The sequence below is a fragment of the Xenopus laevis genome, chromosome 3L, assembly GCF_017654675.1.
Source record: "Xenopus laevis strain J_2021 chromosome 3L, Xenopus_laevis_v10.1, whole genome shotgun sequence".
Lineage (NCBI taxonomy): Eukaryota > Metazoa > Chordata > Amphibia > Anura > Pipidae > Xenopus > Xenopus laevis.
The window spans coordinates 7,088,974-7,111,796 of NC_054375.1; the positions used below are offsets into that span (position 1 = coordinate 7,088,974).

The 22,823-nt window shown below is 45.2% G+C and overlaps 1 protein-coding gene across 2 annotated transcripts; it reads left to right on the forward strand.

Annotated features, from left to right (window-relative positions):
* The first annotated feature begins 1,550 nt into the window (after positions 1-1,550).
* LOC108704373 (protein mono-ADP-ribosyltransferase PARP12) lies at positions 1,551-21,739 on the forward strand. Of its 2 annotated transcripts, none has more exons than XM_018240879.2 (12): positions 1,551-2,541; positions 11,840-11,975; positions 12,061-12,376; positions 14,863-14,961; positions 15,207-15,327; positions 16,715-16,916; positions 17,204-17,330; positions 18,734-18,830; positions 18,981-19,059; positions 19,651-19,781; positions 21,120-21,271; positions 21,362-21,739. In XM_018240879.2, exons 1-12 carry the CDS (start codon positions 1,673-1,675, stop codon positions 21,622-21,624), a joined length of 2,592 nt encoding a protein of 863 aa, XP_018096368.1. In that variant the 5' UTR covers positions 1,551-1,672; the 3' UTR covers positions 21,625-21,739. The 2 variants fall into 2 exon arrangements, with proteins under 2 accessions (XP_018096368.1, XP_018096369.1); XM_018240880.2 differs by having other exon boundaries at positions 1,552-2,541; positions 16,733-16,916.
* Positions 21,740-22,823: the final 1,084 nt, after the last annotated feature.

A 22,823-nucleotide genomic window follows, 5' to 3' on the forward strand; every position in this document is an offset into this window, starting at 1 on the left:
GGATGATACAGAGAAACACCTAAGGAACTGTGAGTGATCATGTTGATGAAGGGGTTAATTAGAAACACAATGGGTGTACAGAGAGGGTTAATCCTGCTGCAAGGGACTGATACATAGAGGCAACTGTTGCACAGTGAGGGTTAATCCTGCTGCAGAGGGCTCATATGCAGAGGTAGTACTGGCATTGTGAGGGTTAATCCAGATGCAGGGGGCTGATATACAGAGGTAGTTGTGGCACTGTGAGGGTTAATCCAGCTGCAGGGGGCTGATATACAGAGGGTCAGGGAGCAAATTATTTTGTCCAGACCTGAGAAGACTTTCCTTTTACAAGAGTGGGGAATTCCCAGTGCAAATACATCTCAGTGCTGCAGGGTAAATGCTGTTTGTGCTACAGATTATTTTATTTTTTAGGGAGGGAAAGAGGAACGAGTTCTTGTGTCATAGGTGAGTCACAGGTTATTAATATCCAGGCGTTACGTGGAGAAACATGTTCAGAAACTGCCAGCCCGGGGCAATGGGATTTATTCATACCCCCCCCCCCCGTTATTTACACTGGATCTGGCCACATGGGGTGCAAGTGTCTCCCACAATGGCTGAGAATGTTCTGTAGGTTTATGTGTTAGTGACGCTCTTCTTAGATGTTGCTGGACTACAACTCCCAGTATTCTCTCATATATTTTTAGGAGGGAGCTGTAATCTGCCAACCATTGCGGCAGAATCACTACGCCATAAAACTAGCCATTCAAGTTAATTGGCCTTATTGATCATCCAATCAGACTCTTTTCTGCATTTTTTAGGTTTGACTATTTCGTATGATCAGAGACATATGGAATGTCCTTTTCTTTGCAACTTTTCAATTGGTCTTTGTTTTTTTCTTTTGTTTTTTTTCTTTCCAGCTTTCAAATGGGGCCACTGCAGCCAAAAAAAACGACTGCTCTGTTATACGGCAACTTTATTTTTATTATATTACAAAACCAAAAAACCCAACAGGACTTAATCCCCAGAAAGCCGCGTGACACTGTACTTAATCAATAATGCTAAATATAGTTAAAATGTTGATGTTTATTGTAAAAACCTCCCTATATTTTATTATAAATTTCCTTCTCTTCTATTCAGCCCATCTCCTATTCATCTTCCAGTCTCTCATTTACACCACTGCCTGGTTGCCAGGAGATATTGGACCCTAGCAACCAGCTGTTTCAGGTTGGTCACCCTAAATATTTGAAGTTTGATAAGATAACTGATGTAGAGCTGGTAGGGGTGCTTCTTATTGGATACTTTTCTTGCATTTGTAATTAAGGTTGCAGTATCCACTTTTGATGACTTGTATCCCCTTTAGGGCACTGGCACTACTAAGATATTTTACTCATACAGTGCTTGCAACATGGTGTTGGCTACAAAATATTATTTAAAAAAAAAAAAAACACCAAAATGACTCAAAATGTATTTAATGTGTAAAAATGTAGAGGAAAGAATCTTGAGCAGATTTAATACTATTTGAGGATTTATTTCCCCTTTAGGGATGTCTCTATGCCAGCCTCAGGGATCACATTGTTTGGTATCAGCTTCAGAGTAAAGCATTTGGTTTCGTTTCCTTGTTGCAGTGAAGTGGAGAAGAGCAGAAAGTTCATTCTTGTGTTTATGCTGCCGATAGAGGGAGGCTGGAGGCAGAATGTCCGACCGAGAGGGAATTTTGGACATGATCTGCATTGATAGCTGGGAACTGGAGGAAGGGGAGATTGAGGAAAATGAGGAGAAAAGCACAGAGACCATAACAGGGTGCAGTGAGGAGAGACAGAGAGAAAAGGGAGAGGAGACAAGGGAAGAGACAAAGAGAGAAATAAAAAGAGAGAAGTGTTTAGAGGAGGAGAGGCAAGAGATTGATAGGAAAAAAGAGAAGGGCTCAGAGGATGACAAGCAAGAGAGAGAAAGGAAAAGAGAGAAGTTCTCAAAAGAGGAGAGGAAACAGATTGAAAGGAAAAGAGTGAAGGGCTCGGAGGATGAAAGGCAAGAGAGAAAAAGGAAAAGAGAGGAGGAGACGCAGGAGAAAGAAAAGAAAAGAGAGAAGTGCTCAGAGGAGGAGACACAGGAGAGAGAAAAGAAAAGAGAGAAGCCCTCAGAGGAGGGAAAGCAAGAGAGAAAAAGGGACCATAAAAAGAGAAAGAGGAATGATAGCAACAAAGATAAACATAGGACCAACTGCAAGAGGCGAAAGCACCATCATTCCTCAGACGGCCATACCAGCAGAAAGGCAAATGGGAACAAGGAGATGGCCGCTCAGGTCCAAAAACGAATCTGCTCCGCCGGGGGCAACCTAGGGATGGAGAAGCTCTGCAGCAGCTTAGGTCTGAGTGTGGAGCAGGCAGAGAGTTTTGTGGCTGAGGAAGAAGGGAACAGTGTGATGATGAGGATGGAGGGGGGAGAGAAAATGTTGGTGACCCGAAGTGCCCTGCGCGTCTGCACCGATAAAATGCAGGAATGTGAGGGGGACTGTGGGAAACTGCACCTGTGCCGGTACCACGTGTTGGACAGCTGCACCAGGTAAGTGCTTTGGAATTTCAGCAGCTGTCTGGTTGCTAGGGTTCAGTATTCTCTAGCAACCAGGCAGTGATGTGACCGCTCGACTGGAGGATGAATAGTGGAGGGCCCAATTAGAACGATAAGGATAATTTTTTGGCTGTCGTGATCGGAAACCCCAATTTAAAAGAGGCAGAAGAGGAAGATTAGTCCTGTAGATTGTGAATTCTGTGGCATTGATACTCTGAGACCTAAGTGCCTGGCAACCAGCCCACACCTTGTTGGCAACGCAAGGTCAGTATTGGAAACACATTGATGACGCAGAAAAAGGTTCATAGTTCCATGGCCAATCCCATGATCAAAAACATTCAGAAATGAGGAGCCAGGAGGGCACAGAGCTAGTAGGGTAGCCATAGGGCAACAGCAGCCTTTTAAGATGTGTTTTTGGGGGGATGTTTGGGCCTATGTGTACTTGAAATGCCAGGGGCTACTTTAAAGCTCAGTCCAGACCTGTTGCCACACACTGTTATGGAACTATATAAGAGGGGTTTGGGGGGACCAGTCAGTGGCCCTGCGACAGAGAGGAACCCAGCAGGACACAAAGGTCCCATTTGAAGCCCCCCAATAGTGCTGTCAAGGTAGTGGGCATTTTTTTTTTTTGTGCATGCTCTGGGCATGTTCTGTCTAGGGTGGCTCAGGAATGTGGCCAGGAAGGGAAGCACGTTTTTTTAGTTGATAAGCCCCACCATGCAGACGGTCAAGAGCATTTGAGGGGCCCCCTGCATCTCTAGTGCAGATAATACAATACCTCTCTCTGCACTAGAAGTGCTGAAATTCTGATTTAAAAAGAGGGTAAACTTGTAACTTGGGCCCCTGGGAGGGGAGGGCCTTGCTTACTAAGAAGTACAGTCCCCCATCATTTCTGATAGCAGCCCCATACAGTCTTAGACTGGGGGTCTGGGGCCCACTGGTGTTGCCTCTTCACCGCAGCTACAACCAGAAACCCCCTTAAGGCCCATTCTGACCCCCAGCCAGTGCCGTGATAGAACTTGGTTTCTAGTGGTTCCTGAGCCTTGTGCATCTGTTCCTGTACCTGTTTGTCTTGATTATCCGGATTTGACTCCAGCCTGTTCCCTGACTACTCTGCATTCTGTATCCTGACCCTTGCCTGCCTACGGCAACTCTTCCAGCTCCTCCAATTACCACCGAAGCGCTTCGTACCACCTTGCTACAGCACTTGGAGGACCATGAGCCGTCAGCTGGAAAATCCGCAAGTTCCGCAGCAGCTGCCTGTTCCTCCTGTGGGTTCTTCTGCTATGTGGGGTAATACTATTAGGCCCCATGAACCCAAAATTGTGTTCCCCGAAAAGTTTAGTGGGGATCGCACCAAATTTTTTGTGTTTAAGGAGGCCTGCAAACTGTACCTTGGTTTCTTCCCTCACTCATTTTCATCTGGTGAGGAGAAAGTAAGGTTTGTTATGACCCTGTTTTGGGCAACCCCCAAATTTGGGCCCTAAGGCTGCCTATTTCTGACCCTGCACGCTATTCCCTTGAGTCATTTTTTAACAGCATGGCAATTCTTTACGATGACCCGCATCTTCTGCCGATTCCGCAATTCGTAAGTTGCGACAGGGGAGAAGGGATGCGGAGTTCCGCCGGTGGGCAGTAGAAACTGGGTGGAACAACATGGCTCTACGGAGTCAGTTCCGTTTGGGGTTAGCTGATCCTGTCAAGGACAGTCTTGTTAATTACCCCCTATCTTCCAACCTGGATGACCTTATGTCTCTGACCATCCAGGTAGATAGGAGACAAAGGGAGAGAAGGGCTGAGAGGGGTGTTTCTACTTATTCTGGGATTTCTAATTTTAAGTCTAATATGGTGACCAATGTTAAGTTTTCAAACCCCCCTGTGCCTCTGCCTTAGGAGGAACCTATGCAGTTAGGCATATCTCATCTATCTCCTGAGGAAAAGGCACGCAGGCGTTCCCAAGGTTTATGTATTTATTGTGGGGAAAAAGGTCATTTTTTGAACCTATGTCCTAGGAGGAAAGGGAGGCTCCCTAACCTAAATGGAGAAGGGGAGCACCATTTGGGTGCAGACGTTTCCTCTCCCCAATCTTCCTCTAAGGTTTTGTTACCGGTTAAACTAACCTGGCCTACAGGCTCTGTCAAGGTGTCTGCATTTGTGGATTCTGGGGTGGAGGGTAATTTTCTGGATACTGCTTTTGCAGCCAAATACAAGATTCCTTTGGTTTCCCTAACTAACCCCATGAGAATATGGGCAGTGGATAAAAGGCCCCTTAGGGTCAGGTGTGGTTTCCAAACAAACCGTTTCTCTTTCTATGTGTGTAAATAATCCGCACAGTGAGGAGATAGCCCTATACCTCATAGACTAGAGGGTGCTACTTCTCCTCTCATTTTGGGGTTACCATGGCTTCAGAGGCATAACCCTCTGATTGACTGGGTCACCAGGGAGGTGGTTCAATGGGGTTCTGAGTGTGGTGGTTTTTGCTTCCCCTCAGTAGTGGCAACTACATCTCTCGAGGGGGTTACCTGCTGCATATACAGAATATGCTGATGTATTTTCAAAAAAGGCAGCAGAGACTCTTCCTCCACATCGGCCGTATGACTGCCCAATTGATCTAATCCCCGGGTCAACTCCTCCTCGTGGTAGAACCTACCCTCTTTCCTTGCCTGAAGCCCAGGCCATGAAAGAGTATTTCAAGGAAAATCTTGAGAGGGGTTTTATCAGACCTTCTAGTTCCCCTGCAGGGGCAGGGTTTTTTTTCGTAGGGAAAAAAGATGGCGGTCTTCGTCCCTGTATCGATTATGGGGGCTTAAAGGAAAACTATACCCCCAAAATGAACACTTAAGCAACAGATAGTTCATACCATATTAAGTGGCATAATAAAGAATCTTACCAAACTGGAATATATATTTAAGTAAATCTTGCCCTTTTACATCTCTTGCCTTGAGCCACCATTTTGTGATGGTCTGTGTGCTGCCTCAGAGATCACCTGACCAGAAATACTTCAACTTTAACTGTAACAGGAAGAAGTGTTGAAGCAAAAGACACAACTCTGTCTGTTAATTGGCTCATGTGACCTAACATGTATGGTTTGTTGGTTTGTTTGTGAGTACAGTGAATCCTACGATTCCAGGGGGCGGCCCTTATTTTTTAAAATGGCAATTTTCTATTTAAGATTACCAAATGGCACATACTAATAGAAAAGTATATTATTATGAAAATGGTTTATTTACATGAATCAGGGTTTTACATATGAGCTGTTTTATGCAATATCTTTTTATAGAGACCTATATTGTTTGGGGGGTATAGTTTTCCTTTAATAAGATCACCATAAAAAAACGCTATCCTCTCCCTTTAATTTCTGAACTCTTTGATCAGGTCGAAAAATGCTAAAATCTTTTCCAAGCTAGATCTTAGGGGGGGGGCTTATAACCTGATCAGTATTAGAACTTTTACCCTGGGCAGAATTTGCGTACAATAATGCGACCCATTCCTCCTCAGGGGAGTCCCCTTTTTTTGTGGTTAATGGGTTGCACCCCAAAGCATTTCATTTTCTGGTTCAGGTTCCCCTGTTCCCTCGGCTAATTCTTGTATTGACCGTTTTTCTAAGGTTTGGTCGCAGGTTCACGACTCTCTGTCTGCAGCTTCCTCAGCTCAGAAAAAAACTGCTGACAGAACCCGTGGAGAAGCACCCCAATATAAAGTGGGAGACTCAGTGTGGCTCTCTACCAGGAATATTAAACTGAAGGTTCCCTCTCTCAAACTGGGGCCTAGATTCATTGGTCCATACCCCATTTCTTTTTTTTTTTTCTCAAATGTTTTTATTAGTTTTTCCAAAATACAAGTAAAAGAAATTAAAACAAAATCATGACCAAAAAAGTAAATAAGATAACAATGTTTTTGTCAAGGGTAGAACAAAGGAGTAGAAGGCAAGAGCTATAATCAGCATTCCGTGCCGTTGTCAAGTGACCAGGAAAGAATGGACCAGGGAAATATACTGCTATCTATATGAGGTGAAGAACGACCCAGCATGTCATTAACTACTAACAGTAGGGAGAAGTATGAAAAGGTTCGTACTCACAGAGTGCCTGTCAATATTCGATTAAGGGAATGGCTCCTGGGGGGTCCCGTTGAATTTGAGTGTTGTAGATCACCTCTATTCATCAGCTGTTGTTCCGCCTCACAGACAAGATCGGTCCCCAGCAGCAGCTCCCTTTCATACCATGTAGTATATTGAAAAGTTTGAATGGTCAGTAGTTTAGTATGCGGTGGGAGTGCGTTAATATGCGTCAGCCAGGTATCGAAAAATGTGTCCGTATGGCTTTCCTTATTCGTTAAGGTTTCTATCCAATCTAAGTGAAATATGTATTGCAGTTTCTGAAGTACCAAGGACATTGGTGGAGGAAGGTGGGACAACCAGGTATGTAAAACGGCTTTCCTGGCCGCTGCTGCCAGCCTTTCAGCCAGAGCCCGTTCTGGTTTGGAGATATATGAGGTAGGCTCCAGTTTGCAAAAGATGGCCCAAGTAGCGTGAATGTTTAGAGTTTTCCCCGACAGGTTTTCCCAGTAACTGGCGACTTCCCTCCAGAACTGTTGCATGAGTGGGCATGACCAGAGGCAGTGTATTATATCGGCTCTCGAATCCCCGCATTTCAAACAACTATCTGAGACCGCCGTGCCAATATGGAATCTCTTCAAAGGAGTCAAATAGGTATGATGCAATATTTGTAGGGACATTTCTTGGTATGTGCTAGCCGGTAGTAGTTTCATCAGTCGGGCGTGATAACGGAGGATATCTACATTATCTGAATGTGGGAGAACTGTTTTCCATCTCGTAAAGCTTATGGTGGTGATGTCTACTTCGATGGTTGTCCTGATTAGATTGTAAATATGTGCAGTTGATCTAATTGTGTCATGTTTTGGCCATATCAAGTCAATTGGGTTGGTCTTGTCTACATCTGTTAATTTAGCTAATTGAGTCGCGATGAAGTGTGTAAGTTGTAATAATGAGAATAGATGAGGTTGTAAAAATGGGTATGTTTGGACCAGGGTCGCAACTGGTTGAATTGTGTTGGTAATCGTAATCACATCCTTCATGTTTTTTAGACCTTTCGTCTGCCATGATTTAAAAGGAATACTGTTTAGGCCTGGGGGGAACGCTTTGTTATTTAGCCAAGTAAGATTTATCGAATTAAAGGGGGAAAGGTTAGCTTTTTTGCGGATGGAGTGCCAGGTTCTGTATGTGTGAATAAATAAAGGATTAGCCTGTGTATCTTTGGGGATTTCCTGAAGTGGCGTATGCAAAAGCGAGTTAAGTGAATTCCCCTCTGTTAAAGTTTCGTCGAAAAGGGCCGTGGTATATATGTTTCTATGGTGGAGCCAATCTCCCGCGTATCTAAGAAGAGCTGCGTCGTTATATTCCATTACGTTTGGAAGATTGAGTCCACCATCCTGCTTTTGTAGGTGGAGGGTTGCGACTCTTATTCTTGGACGTTTGTTGTTCCAGATAAAGGTTCTGAAAATGCGTTGCAGTCGCTTGTTGTCTGTGGAGGATATGCGATATGGTAACATTTGTAATTTGTAAAGTAATTTGGGGAAAATCACCATTTTAATAAAGTGAATTCTACCAGAGAATGTAAGATTTGTATTTATCCATTTGCGGGTGTCTTGTTCAATTTGATCTATGGTAAATCTAATGTTGGATTTATACATATCTGTGTGATGTTGTGTCAATCGGATTCCGAGAAATTTTATATGCGTTGTAGCTTTCTGAAAGGGAAATGGGTTCGCCCAATCTGATGGGGAGGTGTGTTGCAGACGTAGGGCTTCAGATTTCCCTAGATTGATTTTAAATCCCGCTATGGTTCCGAAAGTCTCTATTTTGTGTAGGATTGCGGGGAGTTCTGTTCGAGGTTTGTTTAGAAAAAGGAGGATGTCATCTCCATATGCTACTAGTTTCACTTGTTGCGTGCCAACTCGGATACCTGCAAAGGTGCCATACCCCATTTCTGAAATGATCAACCCTTCTTGTGTTCGTCTTAAGTTACCTGCTAATTTCAAGATTTCAGACTCATTTCATGTTTCTTTGTTAAAACCTGCTATCCATGTTCGTTTTGTTTCTGTTCCTCCCCCTGTGCTAGTTGAAGGTCAGCCTGAATTTGAGATCCAGGAGTTTCTTGATTCCCGGCTTGTGCGGGGTAAGTTACAATATCTTACCAGATGGAAGGGCTTTGGTCCTGAAGAGAACTCCTGGGTCTCAGTTGATGACATCAGGGCTGACCGTCTCAGGAAGCAATTCCACCAAAAGTTTCCTGGGAGGCCTGGGGGTCCAGTGGCCCCCCCCGGAGGGGGGTAATGTAATAAAATGACCTGCGCGGCAAGGGTTGTCACACGCCGCTCCACCGGCGGGGACGCCCGTCGCGTGTTTCCTAGGCGCCATTTTGATGATTAGGGCACGCGCCTCTTAAAGGTACAGGCGTGCTGGCGTAATTACGCCAGCGCGCATTGGTGCACGTTTTGGCGCGAACTTTGAGTGTATTTAAGGCCCATTCTGACCCCCAGCCAGTGCCCGTGATAGAACTTGGTTTCTAGTGGTTCCTGAGCCTTGTGCATCTGTTCCTGTACCTGTTTGTCTTGATTATCCGGTTTTGACTCCAGCCTGTTCCCCGACTATTCTGCATTCTGTATCCTGACCCTTCCCTGCCTACGACAACTCTTCCAGCTTAACCCCTTGATTGACAACCCGGTTTAACGGTTGCCTGCCTGACGATTCTGATATCCGCCTGCCTCGACCCAGCCTGTCTGACCATCCTTCTGCCTAATCCTTTGTACCGTGACCTTCGGCCCAAAAGACTCTGCTACTAGCCGTGCCCCTTTGCCAGCCAGAACATCTCCCCTTGCACCCCTCGTTAAGTCCAGGTGGCACCCAAGTAAGCTGAGGGCTCCTCCCGAAGCCCAACGGTGGTCACACTACTGGTGAAGCCGAGCCGAGACCAGGGTGCTTGGCACTTGTTCTGGTATTGGGTGCCAGTCGGGTCGTGACAATGTCATTCTCTATCTATTTATCCATTATCTATCATCTCTCTCTCTATCTTTCTATCATCTATCTATCATCTATGCATCTAGAAGAATATACAGTATATAGTGAATAAAGTACCCCTATTGTAAAATATAAGGATATTATAAGTCACCGATGAGTTCCATGACCATATAGAAGCACAAGGCCGAAACAGGTCACGGAACTCCAAGGTTACGTCTAATATCCTCATATTTTCCAACAGGGGGTACTTTATTTATTATAATACAAAAGTTTTAGTGAGTCATGTGACAAAAATGACATCATTACTCACCGTTTATAACTGATGACATCACTAGTCACCGTTTATAAGGACATAATTTACAAGATATTCATGGCTTTTGTGTATTTTATATATATATATACACACACACACACACACATCTAGAAGGAATCCACACGTCTCATGTTTTATCAGGCCCCACTCTAGTGCACTAACATACATTCATATTACACACACTCACAAGACAAGCATAAACAAAAGACAATGACGCAAATTGCAGTGCCTTTAGTTCCATCTCTCGATACAAGTTTCTTTTATTATGAAAGCCCGAGGTTGTGCTTTTATCCACCCTTTAAGTGCACAGCAAGAAAAGTGCATAGCGGGGGTACATCCATGAGTCCTACTCGAAGGCATGAGCTCCAAACTCCTGAGAGCTCTAGGCCAAAAGGCGTCTCAAGTCCATGGGCTCACTTTCACCAAAGCTAGGGTGAGCCCCATAATCCCCATTCCTCTCACCACAATAGGCACAGGTAGAGGGCAAGGGTCTTCAGACTCACGGCGAGTCCCTTTAACCCTGGGTTCTGTCGACGCTTCCAAAAAGAACTCAAGAGTTCCGGCCAAAAGGCGCAAAAAAAAAGGGAGTTTCTTCTGAACCACCGTCCCCCAAAGGCTAAAGTGGAACCCTTTATCTCAGCACAAAAGGCACTGGCTAGGGGCAAAGGACTTCAGATCCCCTTCGCTGCAAAGCCAGGGGGATCCCTTTTCCCAGTCCCCTACAGACAAAGCTTTAGGGAGAGAGAGAGAGGGCACCAATGACCTCAGAAGTGGTCCAAAGTCATTGCACCCACTCGGGCCGCATTCAGGGGGAGAAGGAACCTAATGGCCACACATCTCCCCTCTGGATTAGCGTAAACGCTAAGTGAGGAAGAAAAGTCTTCGTGGCACTTGGGGGTGCCAAATGTTAGGCACCCCCAAGTAATTGTACTGACTTACCTGAAACCTGGGGTCGGTGCTCCTATCAGCAGAAAACTGCACCGGCCCGGGGTTATTCTAGTGAGCACCATGGAGCGATCTTCTTCCGTCTTCCTCTTTCTTCGTGCGGTTGTGTATTTCATAAAAAGTGTAGGCCCCCAGCCCATGAGGATTCACACTAGAAAGTGTCAGTAGGAATCGAATACACAGGATTGAATCTCATTACTGAATATGTTTATGGCCAGTTAATTGCACTGTCCTGAATCCTCTCTGCTCTGGGTGGGGCATTGTCACTGCTGGGAAATTCCAGAGCTTCAGCTGACTCATCTGAGGTTAAAAACGAAGTTTGCCGACATTTATTGCCAGTATTTTATAGAAGGGACTGTTGTTTGGTGTGTTTTTTTTTAATCTTAATTATTCGTTTTCCTACTCTGCCTCCCAGGTCTGGACTCAGATTCAAAATAGGCCCTGGTATTTCTGGTACACAGAGGCCCAAACAGCCCCCCATAGACCCAATAAATAGTGAATGTCTATGGCATCTTACAGCGGCCCCTAAACCATAAATTGCCAGTCCGGGCCTGCTGCCTCCTTCCAGGCTCAACTGGCAATGCCAGGGTCACTGACCCATGGCAATAAAAAAACCACAATATATCCCTTTAAGGTTCTTACATATGGGCGGTTTTACGTGCGCTCTCCTGCATTGCATTTTCTTCCGTTCATCGACAGGGGAGCGCAGGAGTAGACGCACTCAATTATTGTGAAGGGGGCTGTACTCACACAGACGCATGTATGCACCGAACCCAGGGGAAATGCAACATGCTGCATCCCATCGCCGATTACATGCGCCTGTGTGAGTACAGCCCCCTTCACAATAATTGAGTGCGTCTATTCCTGCGCTCCCCTGCGGCTGAACGCAAGAAAGCGCAACGCAGGGGAGCGCAGGAAAAACCGCCTCTGTGTAAGAGCCCTTAGGGATCTGTTCCCTTATTATGCATTTTAACAAACGCTTTGGTGTTTTTACCCAGAACCCCTTGCAACTTTAGTCATGAAATTACAAGTGGTCAGAATCTGAGGGTGCTACAGGGGTACCACCTCGAGGCGCTGGATATAGAGGAACTGCGGCACCTTCTGCTCCAGAATGATCCAAGTTTTCTGCCTGAGGTGAGATACAACATTGTGGCAGCAAATAAACCAGCACCCTAATACTGATTTAACCTGATTTAATCTTCCCCCTATTCCTTGCCAGATCTGCAAGCATTATAATTGCGGTAACGGGCTCTACGGAGCCTGCAATTTCCAGACGGATTGCCAGAAGCTCCATATTTGCCAGTATTACCTGAAGGGGGAATGCCGATATCAGTTCCGCTGCAAGAGATCCCATCACCTTCAGGGCCTAGACACGTTGAGCAAACTCAAGAAATGGGGAATGGGCGACAGATGGCTCACCAGCCTCGAGCAAATTTACAGGAATGCCAGCGTGCTCAGGGACATCCAGCTGTCTGTCCCCAAAAAAAGGCCAATGCCTGTGGCTAAGAAAAGGTCGTTGCCTGTGGCTAAGAAAGGTAAGTGTAAGGAAAGTGTAAGGAAAGTATTAAATCAAGTGGGGTCATTGGGGTTTCTCCCTTTCAACTTGAACTGACACTATCTAATGGAGCTTAGACTGGCTCCTGGATGTTTCCTATTGGGCCCCAGGGGACCCAGCCCGACACTGCAAAATAGATTAGTTGTAATAAAAAGCTCATGCCCCCAGGGCCGGAACTAGGGGTAGGCAGAGTAGGCACGTGCCTAAGGCGCAAAGGTGGAGGGGCGCCAGGCACGTACTTACTCCTACCCCTAGTCCGGTCCCTTCACTGCCGACCGTGAGTATGCGAATGCATGCGTCGATTTGCGCATGCGCAGAAGCGTCTATGCGCTCGCGCGTCTATGCGCTGAAGCGTCTTTTCGTGCATGTGCAGAAGCGCGCAACTAGCCGGCGCAGCAGCCTCTGCATGCCCCTAATTGCACTTTAAAGGGGCGATTCAGGTTAACTTTTAGGATGTTGTAGAATGTCTAATTCTAAGCAACTTTTCAATTGGCTTTCATTTTTTATCATTTTTTTAAAAAAAAAAATAATTTCCCTTCTTTTTCTGACTCTTTCCAGCTTTCAAATTGGGGGGGGGGGGTCACTGACCCCATCTAAAACACAAATGCTCTGTAAGACCACAAAATGATAGTTATTGCTACTTTTTTTCACTCATCTTTCTATCCAGGCCCTCTTTTATGCAAATTCCAGTCTCTTATTCAAACCAATGCATGGTTGCTAGGGCAATTTGGGCCATGGCAACCAGAGGGCTGAAATTGCAAACTGGAGAGCTGCTGAATGAAAAGCCAAATAACTCAAATACCACAAATAGTAAACTGTTTTTTTGATGTGCTCCTTGCCAAGACCCCATCAATGTGATCCTCATATCATGTACAGTGGGCTCAGTAGCTCAGAACATGGAATATTAAAGCGGTGGTTCACCATCAATTTTAGTACGTTGTAGAATGGCTCATTCTAAGCAACTTTTCAATTGGCCTTCATTTTTTCTTTTTTTATAGTTTTTTTCGTGGAGGAAAAGTTATTCTTGGCCCATGGGGCCCTTCTAGAAACCGTTCCAAGGTTATGTGTAACATCTGCTGAGTCGGTTCTTATCAGTATTCTGTTTTTATATCCTTGTGCCTCCTTCAGCACAGTCACAGTTACTCCTTTATTTTCTCATACGAGATAAGTGGACTCAGAAACGTATCCCTCATATCACCCCTATCCTCCCTTTTCACTCCCTTTACATAGCTTTCTCATGAAGTTTCGTACCAGAGAGTATATACTGTAATGTCTGGTCTATAGTGATGGAATTTCCCGCAAAATTCGTGAAACGGCTAAAAATTTGCGAAAGATCGTGAAATTGGAACGTTCACAAAAAAATTTGGGAAATTCGATTGTTTTCACAAAAAAACGGTGAAATTCAAATTGCTTCACCAAAAAATTCGTGAAATTTGAAGGTTTTCACAAAAAAATATTGAAAATCGGACACTTTCACAAAAATCATGAAAATCAGAAATTGACGCCGGCGAATTTTCGTGGGAGATTCACAAATTTATTTGCCGGCGGTGATACGCGGAAAATTGCCGCAAATTCGTGCCAGGCGAATTTATTCGCCCATCACTACTGGTCAATTCTTTGTTCTGTATTCTGTCTCTCTCAAGTACAGGATCCACGTAGCTCGTGTATGTTTATTATATAAATAATAAACTTGGATTAACCTTTCACCTCAAGTGATCTCTGGTCTTTGGATTTTTCCCCAATGCCAGCTTTCAAAATGGGGGGTCACTGACCCATTCTATAGAACAAATGCTCGGAAAGGCTACACATTTATTGTTATTTCTACTTTTGTATTACTCCTCTTTCTATTCAGCCCCTCTCCTATTCATATTCTAGTCTCTAATCAATGCATGGTACGGAGGGGAATTTGGACCCTAGCAACCAGATTGCTGAAATTGCCAACTGGAGAGCTGCTGAATAAAAAGCCAAATAAGTCAAAAAGCAGGTTTATTTTTCCTTTAAAGGGGTGCTTTACCTTCAAGTCAGTATGCTATAGAATTGCCAATTCTAAGAAATGTTTCAACTGGTCTTCATTTTTTATTTTTTTATAGTTTTTGAATTATTTGCCTTCTTCTTTCAAAGCTTTCAAAGGGGGGTCACTGACCCCATCCAAAAACAAATGCTCTGTACGGCTACTGCTACTTTTTTATTACTCATCTTTCTGTTCTGGCCTCTCCTATTCATATTGCTGTCTCTAATTCAAATCAATGCATGGTTGCTAGGGGAATTTGGACCCTAGCAACCAGATGGCTGAAATTGCAAACTGGAGAGCTGCTGAATAAAAAGCCAAATAACTCAAAAACCACAAATAATATAAAATGAAAATCAATTGCAAATAGTCTCGGAATATCACTCTCAACATCATACTGAAAGTTAACTCAAAGGTGAACAACCCATTTAAGAGCTAAACCCTTTCCTATTTCACAGAGGTCCCATTTGCCGGCTCCACTGACCAGTCTCCTAACACCCTCGACCAATCGGAGGAGATCTGTCTCTACTACATAAGGAAAAACTGCATTTTTAAAGGTGAGGAAAACAAATGTTAAACTCTGGTCAGCTGCCCAGGTCATAAAAAGGCTTTCCCTAATTGATCCAGGGGTAACCTGTACCCCAATATGTCATGCAGCCAATATTAGGGATACATAAAGCTTCAAGTCTTTAACTCATTGTCTAGAGACCTGGAAGCACAAAACTCTCTTCTAGTGAATACACCATGGAAACAAGGAGAGGGCAAGGAAATAACTGACCATATTCTGATTTTATTCTCCTAGACAAGTGCATGAAGGATCACTATCACTTACCGTACAGATGGCAGGTACAAAGGGCAGGAGGTTGGGAAGATATGGACGACATGGAGTCTATCGAAGAGGCCTACTGCAATATCAGCAGTGTGTAAGTAAACAGGGGGTGCGCCAAGTTCAGGGGTGTAACTACAGAGGAAGCAGACCCTGAGGCTGCAGGGGGCCCAGGAGGTATAGGGGGCCCCATGAGGCCCAAATAAAGAGCAATTTCAACATATATTGGTAAAACAGGACAACCAATGGATATGTTGGGGACTTTAAACAGTGGCAAAGCTATACAAGGAGCAGACCCCGCTGTTGCAGGGGGGCCCAGGGAAAACAGTGGCCCGGACTGCTGGGTCTGCTTCCTCTATAGTTAATAAGAAACCCCCCCATCCCCATCCGCTATCTTACCTGCGGCAAAGAAGCAGAGACATGGGGCAGAGGGTGGGTGGAGTCTTGGCAGAGAGTGGGTGGGATCCAGGGAGAATGGGTGGAGTCAGGGCAGGAAGTGGGCGGGAGGATGGGGATCGGAGTGCGCTGAGCCTAGGGTTGCCATCTTTTTTCCCCCGTGGAATCCAGGCTGGGGCGTGATGTGGCGGTGGAGGGGCAGTGACGCTCCATCAGGAGCAGGGGGTATGACGCGGCGATCAGCCGTTCAGCTAGGGTTGCCACCCGGCCTGTATTTTACCGGCCTGGCCGGGGCAGGTATTACAATTTTACCAGCAATGTAGCTGCCAGTAATTTTGTAATACCCCAAAAAAAGCCCTTGGCCCCAATCCACTCAAAATCTACCTTTTTGCCACCCTCTGGCCACCGCGTGATGTGGCTCCGCCCCTTTTTAAATCACAGCCCGCCCTTTTTTACATCACGACCCACCCCATTCACGGACCACCCTTTTGTTCCAGCCCCCACCACCGGCCGGTGGAAATTATATTAAAAGGTGGAAACCTACGATTGGTGCGTCAATTATAGGCAATCCTGCCCGGTCTTCTGCAGTTTTAACCCGGGCAGCCCTTCAAAAAACGGGCTGTCCCGGTCAAAACTGATCAGGTGGCAACCCTAGCTGGGCCCCTATGAAGATTTTTTTGCTCGGGAGCCCAGCGCATTCTAGTTACGCCCCTGGCCCTAAAATTAAAAAAAACTAGTTACACCGCTGGCCAAATTCAGAGGATTTTATCAATGGCGGGTCCATTTGGGTATCAGCGTCCAAGCATTACAGTTGGAGAGTCACTTCTGTGGTTCAGACTATATGCACTAATGGTATTGCTATGTGGGTGAGGCTACAACAATCTCATAGCCAATCAGGATACTAGCAATAATGCAAAAGCTGCGGGAGCTACCACATGGCACTTAAAGCTCTTAAACTGAGCTTGTTAAATGGCTTTATTATATATAATACATATATTATAAAGTCACAGGGGTATATATATATATATATATATATATATATATATATATATATATATATATATATATATATATCCCTGTGACTGTAGGTCTGACTGTTTGCTTAGATATCATCTATTCAAGCCCTGGGCAGTGGACCTGAATTTTGATGCCATGATCTACAAATCCTGCAAAGTGAGGCGCCTCTCCACTCCGTCTTTGGCGTCAAAACCGCCCCATTATATACTCACCACCGATTGGCTTTGGTACTGGAAGGATGAATATAACAGGTGGAACGAGTATGGGAAGCAGGTAAGGGGGTTCGGGACGGAAGAAGAGAATAGGGGGGAGTAGTGACACATGGGGATATAAGGCCGTTGCTCTGATGTTATCTATATACTAAGGGCCCCTGGGTGCAACTGCAGGGGTGCTAAATCATGGCGCGCATTAATGGGTGGCACCTCACCCCTTGCAATGCCACTTTTTCTCTGTCCAGCTGCCAGTAATTTCTATGGGCAACATTAAAACAGCACATGTAATGTAATGGAAAGTATATACTGTATTCATACATGACATTTTTTTTCGTTTGCCCTCACCAGGGCAGCAGCAGCACGCAGGCGGTTTCTGATATCTGCAGCAGCGACATGGAAAAAGCATTTTTGTTGGATAAAAATGCAACAATAAACTTCAAAGCAGGGAGCCAAACCTATGAGCTGCGTCTAAAAGGTGGGGGCCTCTCTGTTGTTCCCTGTTGTGCATTCATAGAGGCTGAACAGAACACAAGCCTGCAGGTCTGATTATTGGAGGACAGTAGTCCTGCTATGTGTTTGGTTTCCATAAAACTGTGGCAGCATAGGTATTCCCATGTACTAAGCACAATTCAGCAGGAACAGCCCCCTAAATTTGGTCATAGTCTGTACAGAGAAATCCCATAAAACTATGGCAGCATAGGTATTCCCTGTACTAAGCACAATTCAGCAGGAACAGCCCCCTAAATTTGCTCATAGTCTGTACAGAGAGATCCCATAAAACTATGGCAGCATAGGTATTCCCTTGTACTAAGCACAATTCAGCAGGAACAGCCCCCTAAGTTTGTTCATAGTCTGTACAGAGAGATCCCATAAAACTATGACAACATAGGAATTCCCCTGTAATAAGCACAATTCAGCAGGAACAGTCCCCTAAATTTGCTCATAGTCTGTACAGAGGGATCCCATAAAACTATGGCAGCATAGGTATTCCCCTGTACTAAGCACAATTCAGCAGGAACAGCCCCTAAGTTTGCTCATAGTCTGTACAGAGAGATCCCATAAAATTATGGCAGCATAGGTATTCCCTTGTACTAAGCACAATTCAGCAGGAACAGCCCCCTAAGTTTGTTCATAGTCTGTACAGAGAGATCCCATAAAACTATGACAACATAGGAATTCCCCTGTAATAAGCACAATTCAGCAGGAACAGTCCCCTAAATTTGCTCATAGTCTGTACAGAGGGATCCCATAAAACTATGGCAGCATAGGTATTCCCCTGTACTAAGCACAATTCAGCAGGAACAGCCCCTAAGTTTGCTCATAGTCTGTACAGAGAGATCCCATAAAACTATGGCAGCATAGGTATTCCCCTGTACTAAGCACAATTCAGCAGGAACAGTCCCTAAGTTTGCTCATAGTCTGTACAGAGAGATCCCATAAAACTATGGCAGCATAGGTATTCCCCTGTAATAAGCACAATTCAGCAGGAACAGTCCCTAAATTTGCTCATAGTCTGTACAGAGGGATCCCATAAAACTATGGCAGCATAGGTATTCCCTGTACTAAGCACAATTCAGCAGGAACAGCCCCCTAAGTTTGTTTATAGTCTGTACAGAGAGATCCCATAAAACTATGGCAGAATAGGTATTCCCCTGTACTAAGCACAATTCAGCAGGAACAGTCCCTAAGTTTGCTCATAGTCTGTACAGAGAGATCCCATAAAACTATGGCAGAATAGGTATTCCCTGTACTAAGCACAATTCAGCAGGAACAGTCCCTAAGTTTGCTCATAGTCTGTAAAACTATGCCAGTATTCACTGGGAAAAAATTCAAGGTGAATAAAAATAATTTAAAGAAAAATGTTATGCTGTATTTTAGACATGGTGCAGAAGAACTTGGGGTCCAGCACAGAAAGGAAGGTTTGCCGGAGGCCAAAATTTGTCTCGAAAGAGGAAGTGAAGAACAAAAAATCTGGGTGAGTTGTGGCAGAGGAGCCAGTTGTAAGGCAGCAGCAAAGGTGCAGAGTGCGAGTTAAAATGGCAAAGCACTGATTATGGGTGGGAATTCTTGCAGCTTTCAGCCGTATTAAGAATTGACCAGTATTAACCAAACTTTCACCCCCCAGGAAAACTAAATCTCAGGCAGAAACAACACTCATCCCCTCTCACTGGGACACAGATCAGCTGCCAGACCTGGGATTCAAGGTATGACGGCTCCAAAACAAGCAACACCTTGTGTTTTGTATTTTTCCCTTGGCTGTTCCCTTGCCCACACAGGCAACCCATCAGTTTAATTGGGAATTTAGCCTTAAGGTGGCCATACACGGATAGATCCGCTCGTTTGGCGATGTCGCCAAACGAGCGGATCTCCCTCCGATATGCCCACCTTGAGGTGGGCAATATCGGGCTGATCCGATCGTGGCCCAACGATCGGATCCTATCGTTCGCCAAACGTGCGGTCGGATCGCGGGACCGCATCAACGAACAGATGCGGCCGCGATCCGACGGGATTTTTAATCCCATCCGATCGAGATCTGGCCGACTTTCGGCCAGATCTCGATCGGGGAAGCCCATCGGGGGCCCCCATACACGGGCCAATAAGCTGCCGACTCGGTCTGTCGGCAGCTTTTATCGGCCGTGTATGGCCACCTTTAGACTCTTTAGTTCCCAGTAAGATTAGTTATTCTGGTGCTGGTACTGGCACACCTATTGGGACCACAACACAAACCAATTGAATGTACAAGCTCCTCCATATTCCAAAGCAGATCTCTCATTATCTTCTCTGAATGTTTTCAGCTGGTCAAACTGGACTCAACGTCGGCCGAATACACGAAAGTGAAGGATTTATTCCACAATACCCTTCGAACAGTGTCGATTCTCAGCATCGAGCGCATTCAGAACCTTTCCCTGTGGGAGGTCTTCCTATGGTGAGACACGGGTGGTGGAACGTATGGATTGGGGTTTTAGGTTTCCTCAAGGACATGTTAGAAAGGATGGTCCTGGTCCAAGGATAACTCTCCCCCCCTCAGAATGCTGAATTCTGGGAAAAAACATGGTGAATACCAGACCAAGCTCAATGAAGTAAAGGTGGTGATACCCAGGGCTGAATTTAGTTTATTATAGTTCTACATCCACCTGCAGAGTCAACCATTGCTAGAAGACCTAAACTTCCACTTGTAGATGAATGACTCCTTGAATGACAGTTCTAGTCTCCTGATAAAGTGTCCATGTGTACTAAAGAAAAAAAATGGTTACTCACGGGGTTTAAACCAGGCAACCAACGAGGGAGACAGCTTGGATCTGACCTCTTTACATGGTGCGGTTGCTAATTTCTTCTTGGGGTTCAGTGGAGATCAGGAGGATCCATTGAGGTCAGGGACACTCAACACTGAAGATGAGGGTGAGATGCGTTTGCTAAGATTAAGTGTTAAAGCAACATGTGACCTTATTTTGAGATTGAGATGTCCCACCAGCCCATAGAAGGGTAGAGAAATGGGTGGCATATGTACAGGGGTCAGGAAGTGCTTTGGCACAGATTGTGGCATCAATCAGATGGCTTAGGTTTGCCTTGAAGAAAGATATGGCCTTATACTGAAATCCGGGTCACCTTCCAGCCCGTGACGAATAAAACTTTGACTTGGGGATGTTTTGGGGTTTTAAAGGGATACTGTCACAGAAAGACATGTTGTTTTTTCAAAATACATGTTGTTTTTTCAATCAGTTAATAGTGCTGCTCCAGCAGAATTCTGCACTGAAATCCACTTTTCAAAAGAGCAAACAGATTTTTGGCATGTTGGCAGTTTCTCAGGTGCCCCCAGTTATGTGACTTGTGCTCTGATAAATTTCAGTCACTCTTTACTGCTGTACTGCAAGTTGAAGTGATATCACTTCCCTTCCTAGCCCCATTAGCCCCCCAGCCCATTAGCCCATCAGCAGCTAAGCCAAGTCCCACTGCGACTCCTTCAGTTACATTGAGAAGGAGAAACAATAACTTATCTGAAAGCAGCTCCATCCTAAAGTGCTGGCTCTTTCTGAAAGCACATGACCAGGCAAAATGACCTGAGATGCACCTACGCACCACTACACTGCAGATTAAATATAGTTTTATAGCTTGCACTATTGTGGCTAAACTATTTTCTAGAAACTGTTTTTGTAGCTTTCCTTCTCCTTTAACCCTAGATCCCCAATGCCATAGGGATCTATAGGAAGAACATGAAAGTATAAATAATATACGGTATTATATACATCCGAGTCTTTCCCTACAGGCAGAGAGAGCAGATGAAGAAGCAAAATGGGGGTAAAGACGTAGAGGAGCGGCAGTTATTCCATGGTACCAGTGATACATTCATTGATGCCATCTGCCAACAGAATTTTGACTGGCGTATCTGCGGGGCGCATGGTACCATGTATGGGAAAGGTGAGAGGCATGGGTAATATTTAAATCACTTTGCTCTTAAAAGAACAGTAACACTCGTTAATGAGCATTGCTCTCTTTATCCCCCTCCAGGCAGTTACTTTGCCCGAGAGGCCTCCTACTCTCACACATACACCAACTACAGAGTCAATCAGTCCCGGGTTATGTTCTTGGCCCGTGTTCTTGTTGGGGATTTTACAGCTGGAAACCCTTCGCATCTACGTCCGCCGGCCAAGAACCCCCTGACTCCTTCCTGCTTCTACGACAGCTGCGTGGATTCCATATCCTGCCCCTCGATTTTTGTTATTTTTGAGAAGCATCAGATTTACCCAGAATATCTCATCAAATACCTGTAGCCTCACTGGCACCTCTCTAAATCACCAACTGCCTGCTGACCTGACTGAAACCAAGATGGCTGAAAGCAACGCAACCGGTTCCAGCTTCTTCCGACATTAAACTCTCCAAAACCAACAACATTTTGTCTGGATTTATTTGTGTGTAAAGTTTATATTTACTACCTGTGACCCTGTACATCTAGCTACCTTTGTCAGTTGGCCACATTGAAAAAATACAATGCTTCTTTTCCTTATTCCACTTATACTCCACCCCCTTCAGTAAACTGAAACCCTGCGGTTTCCGAGAGCCTGAAGGCCAGTTAGGCTGAGATTTGGGGTGAGTGCTTATTTGTACCCTGGGTACCCCTGGAACTATAGCAGGGTGACTGTTACCCCAATATTTCTATATATCTGTAACCTTGTTATGAGCTAAGTGGGCCCAGTCTGAAGGCCAGTTAGGGGAAGATTTGGGGTGAGTGCTAATTTGTACCCTGGGTACCCCTGGAACTATAGCAGGGTGACTGTTACCCCAATGTTTCTATATATCTGTAACCTTGTTATGAGCTAAGGTGGCCCAGTCTGAAGGCCAGTTAGGGGGAGATTTGGGGTGAGTGCTTATTTGTGCCCTGGGTACCCCTGGAACAATAGCAGGGTGACACCCCAATGTTTCTATATAACTGTAACCTTGTTATGAGCTAAGGGGGCCCAGTCTGAAGGTCAGTTAGGGGGAGATTTGGGGTGAGTGCTTATTTGTGCCCTGGGTACCCCTGGAACTATAGCAGGATGACACCCCAATGTTTCTATATATCTGTAACCTTGTTATGAGCTAAGGTGGCCCAGCCTGAAGGTCAATTAGGGTAGATTTGGGGTGAGTGCTTATTTGTGCCCTGGGTACCCCTGGAACTATAGCAGGATGACTGCTACCCCAATATTTCTATGTATCTGTAACCCTGTTATGAGCTAAGGGGGCCCAGTCTGAAGGTCAGTTAGGGGGAGATTTGGGGTGAGTGCTTATTTGTGCCCTGGGTACCCCAGGGACTATAGCAGGGTGACTGTTACCCCAATATTTCTATATATCTGTAACCTTGTTATGAGCTAAGGGGGCCCAGTCTTGAAGGCCAGTTAGGGGGAGATTTGGGGTGAGTGTTTATTTGTACCCTGGGTACCCCTGGACATAGCAGGGTGACACCCCAATGTTTCTATATATCTGTAACCTTGTT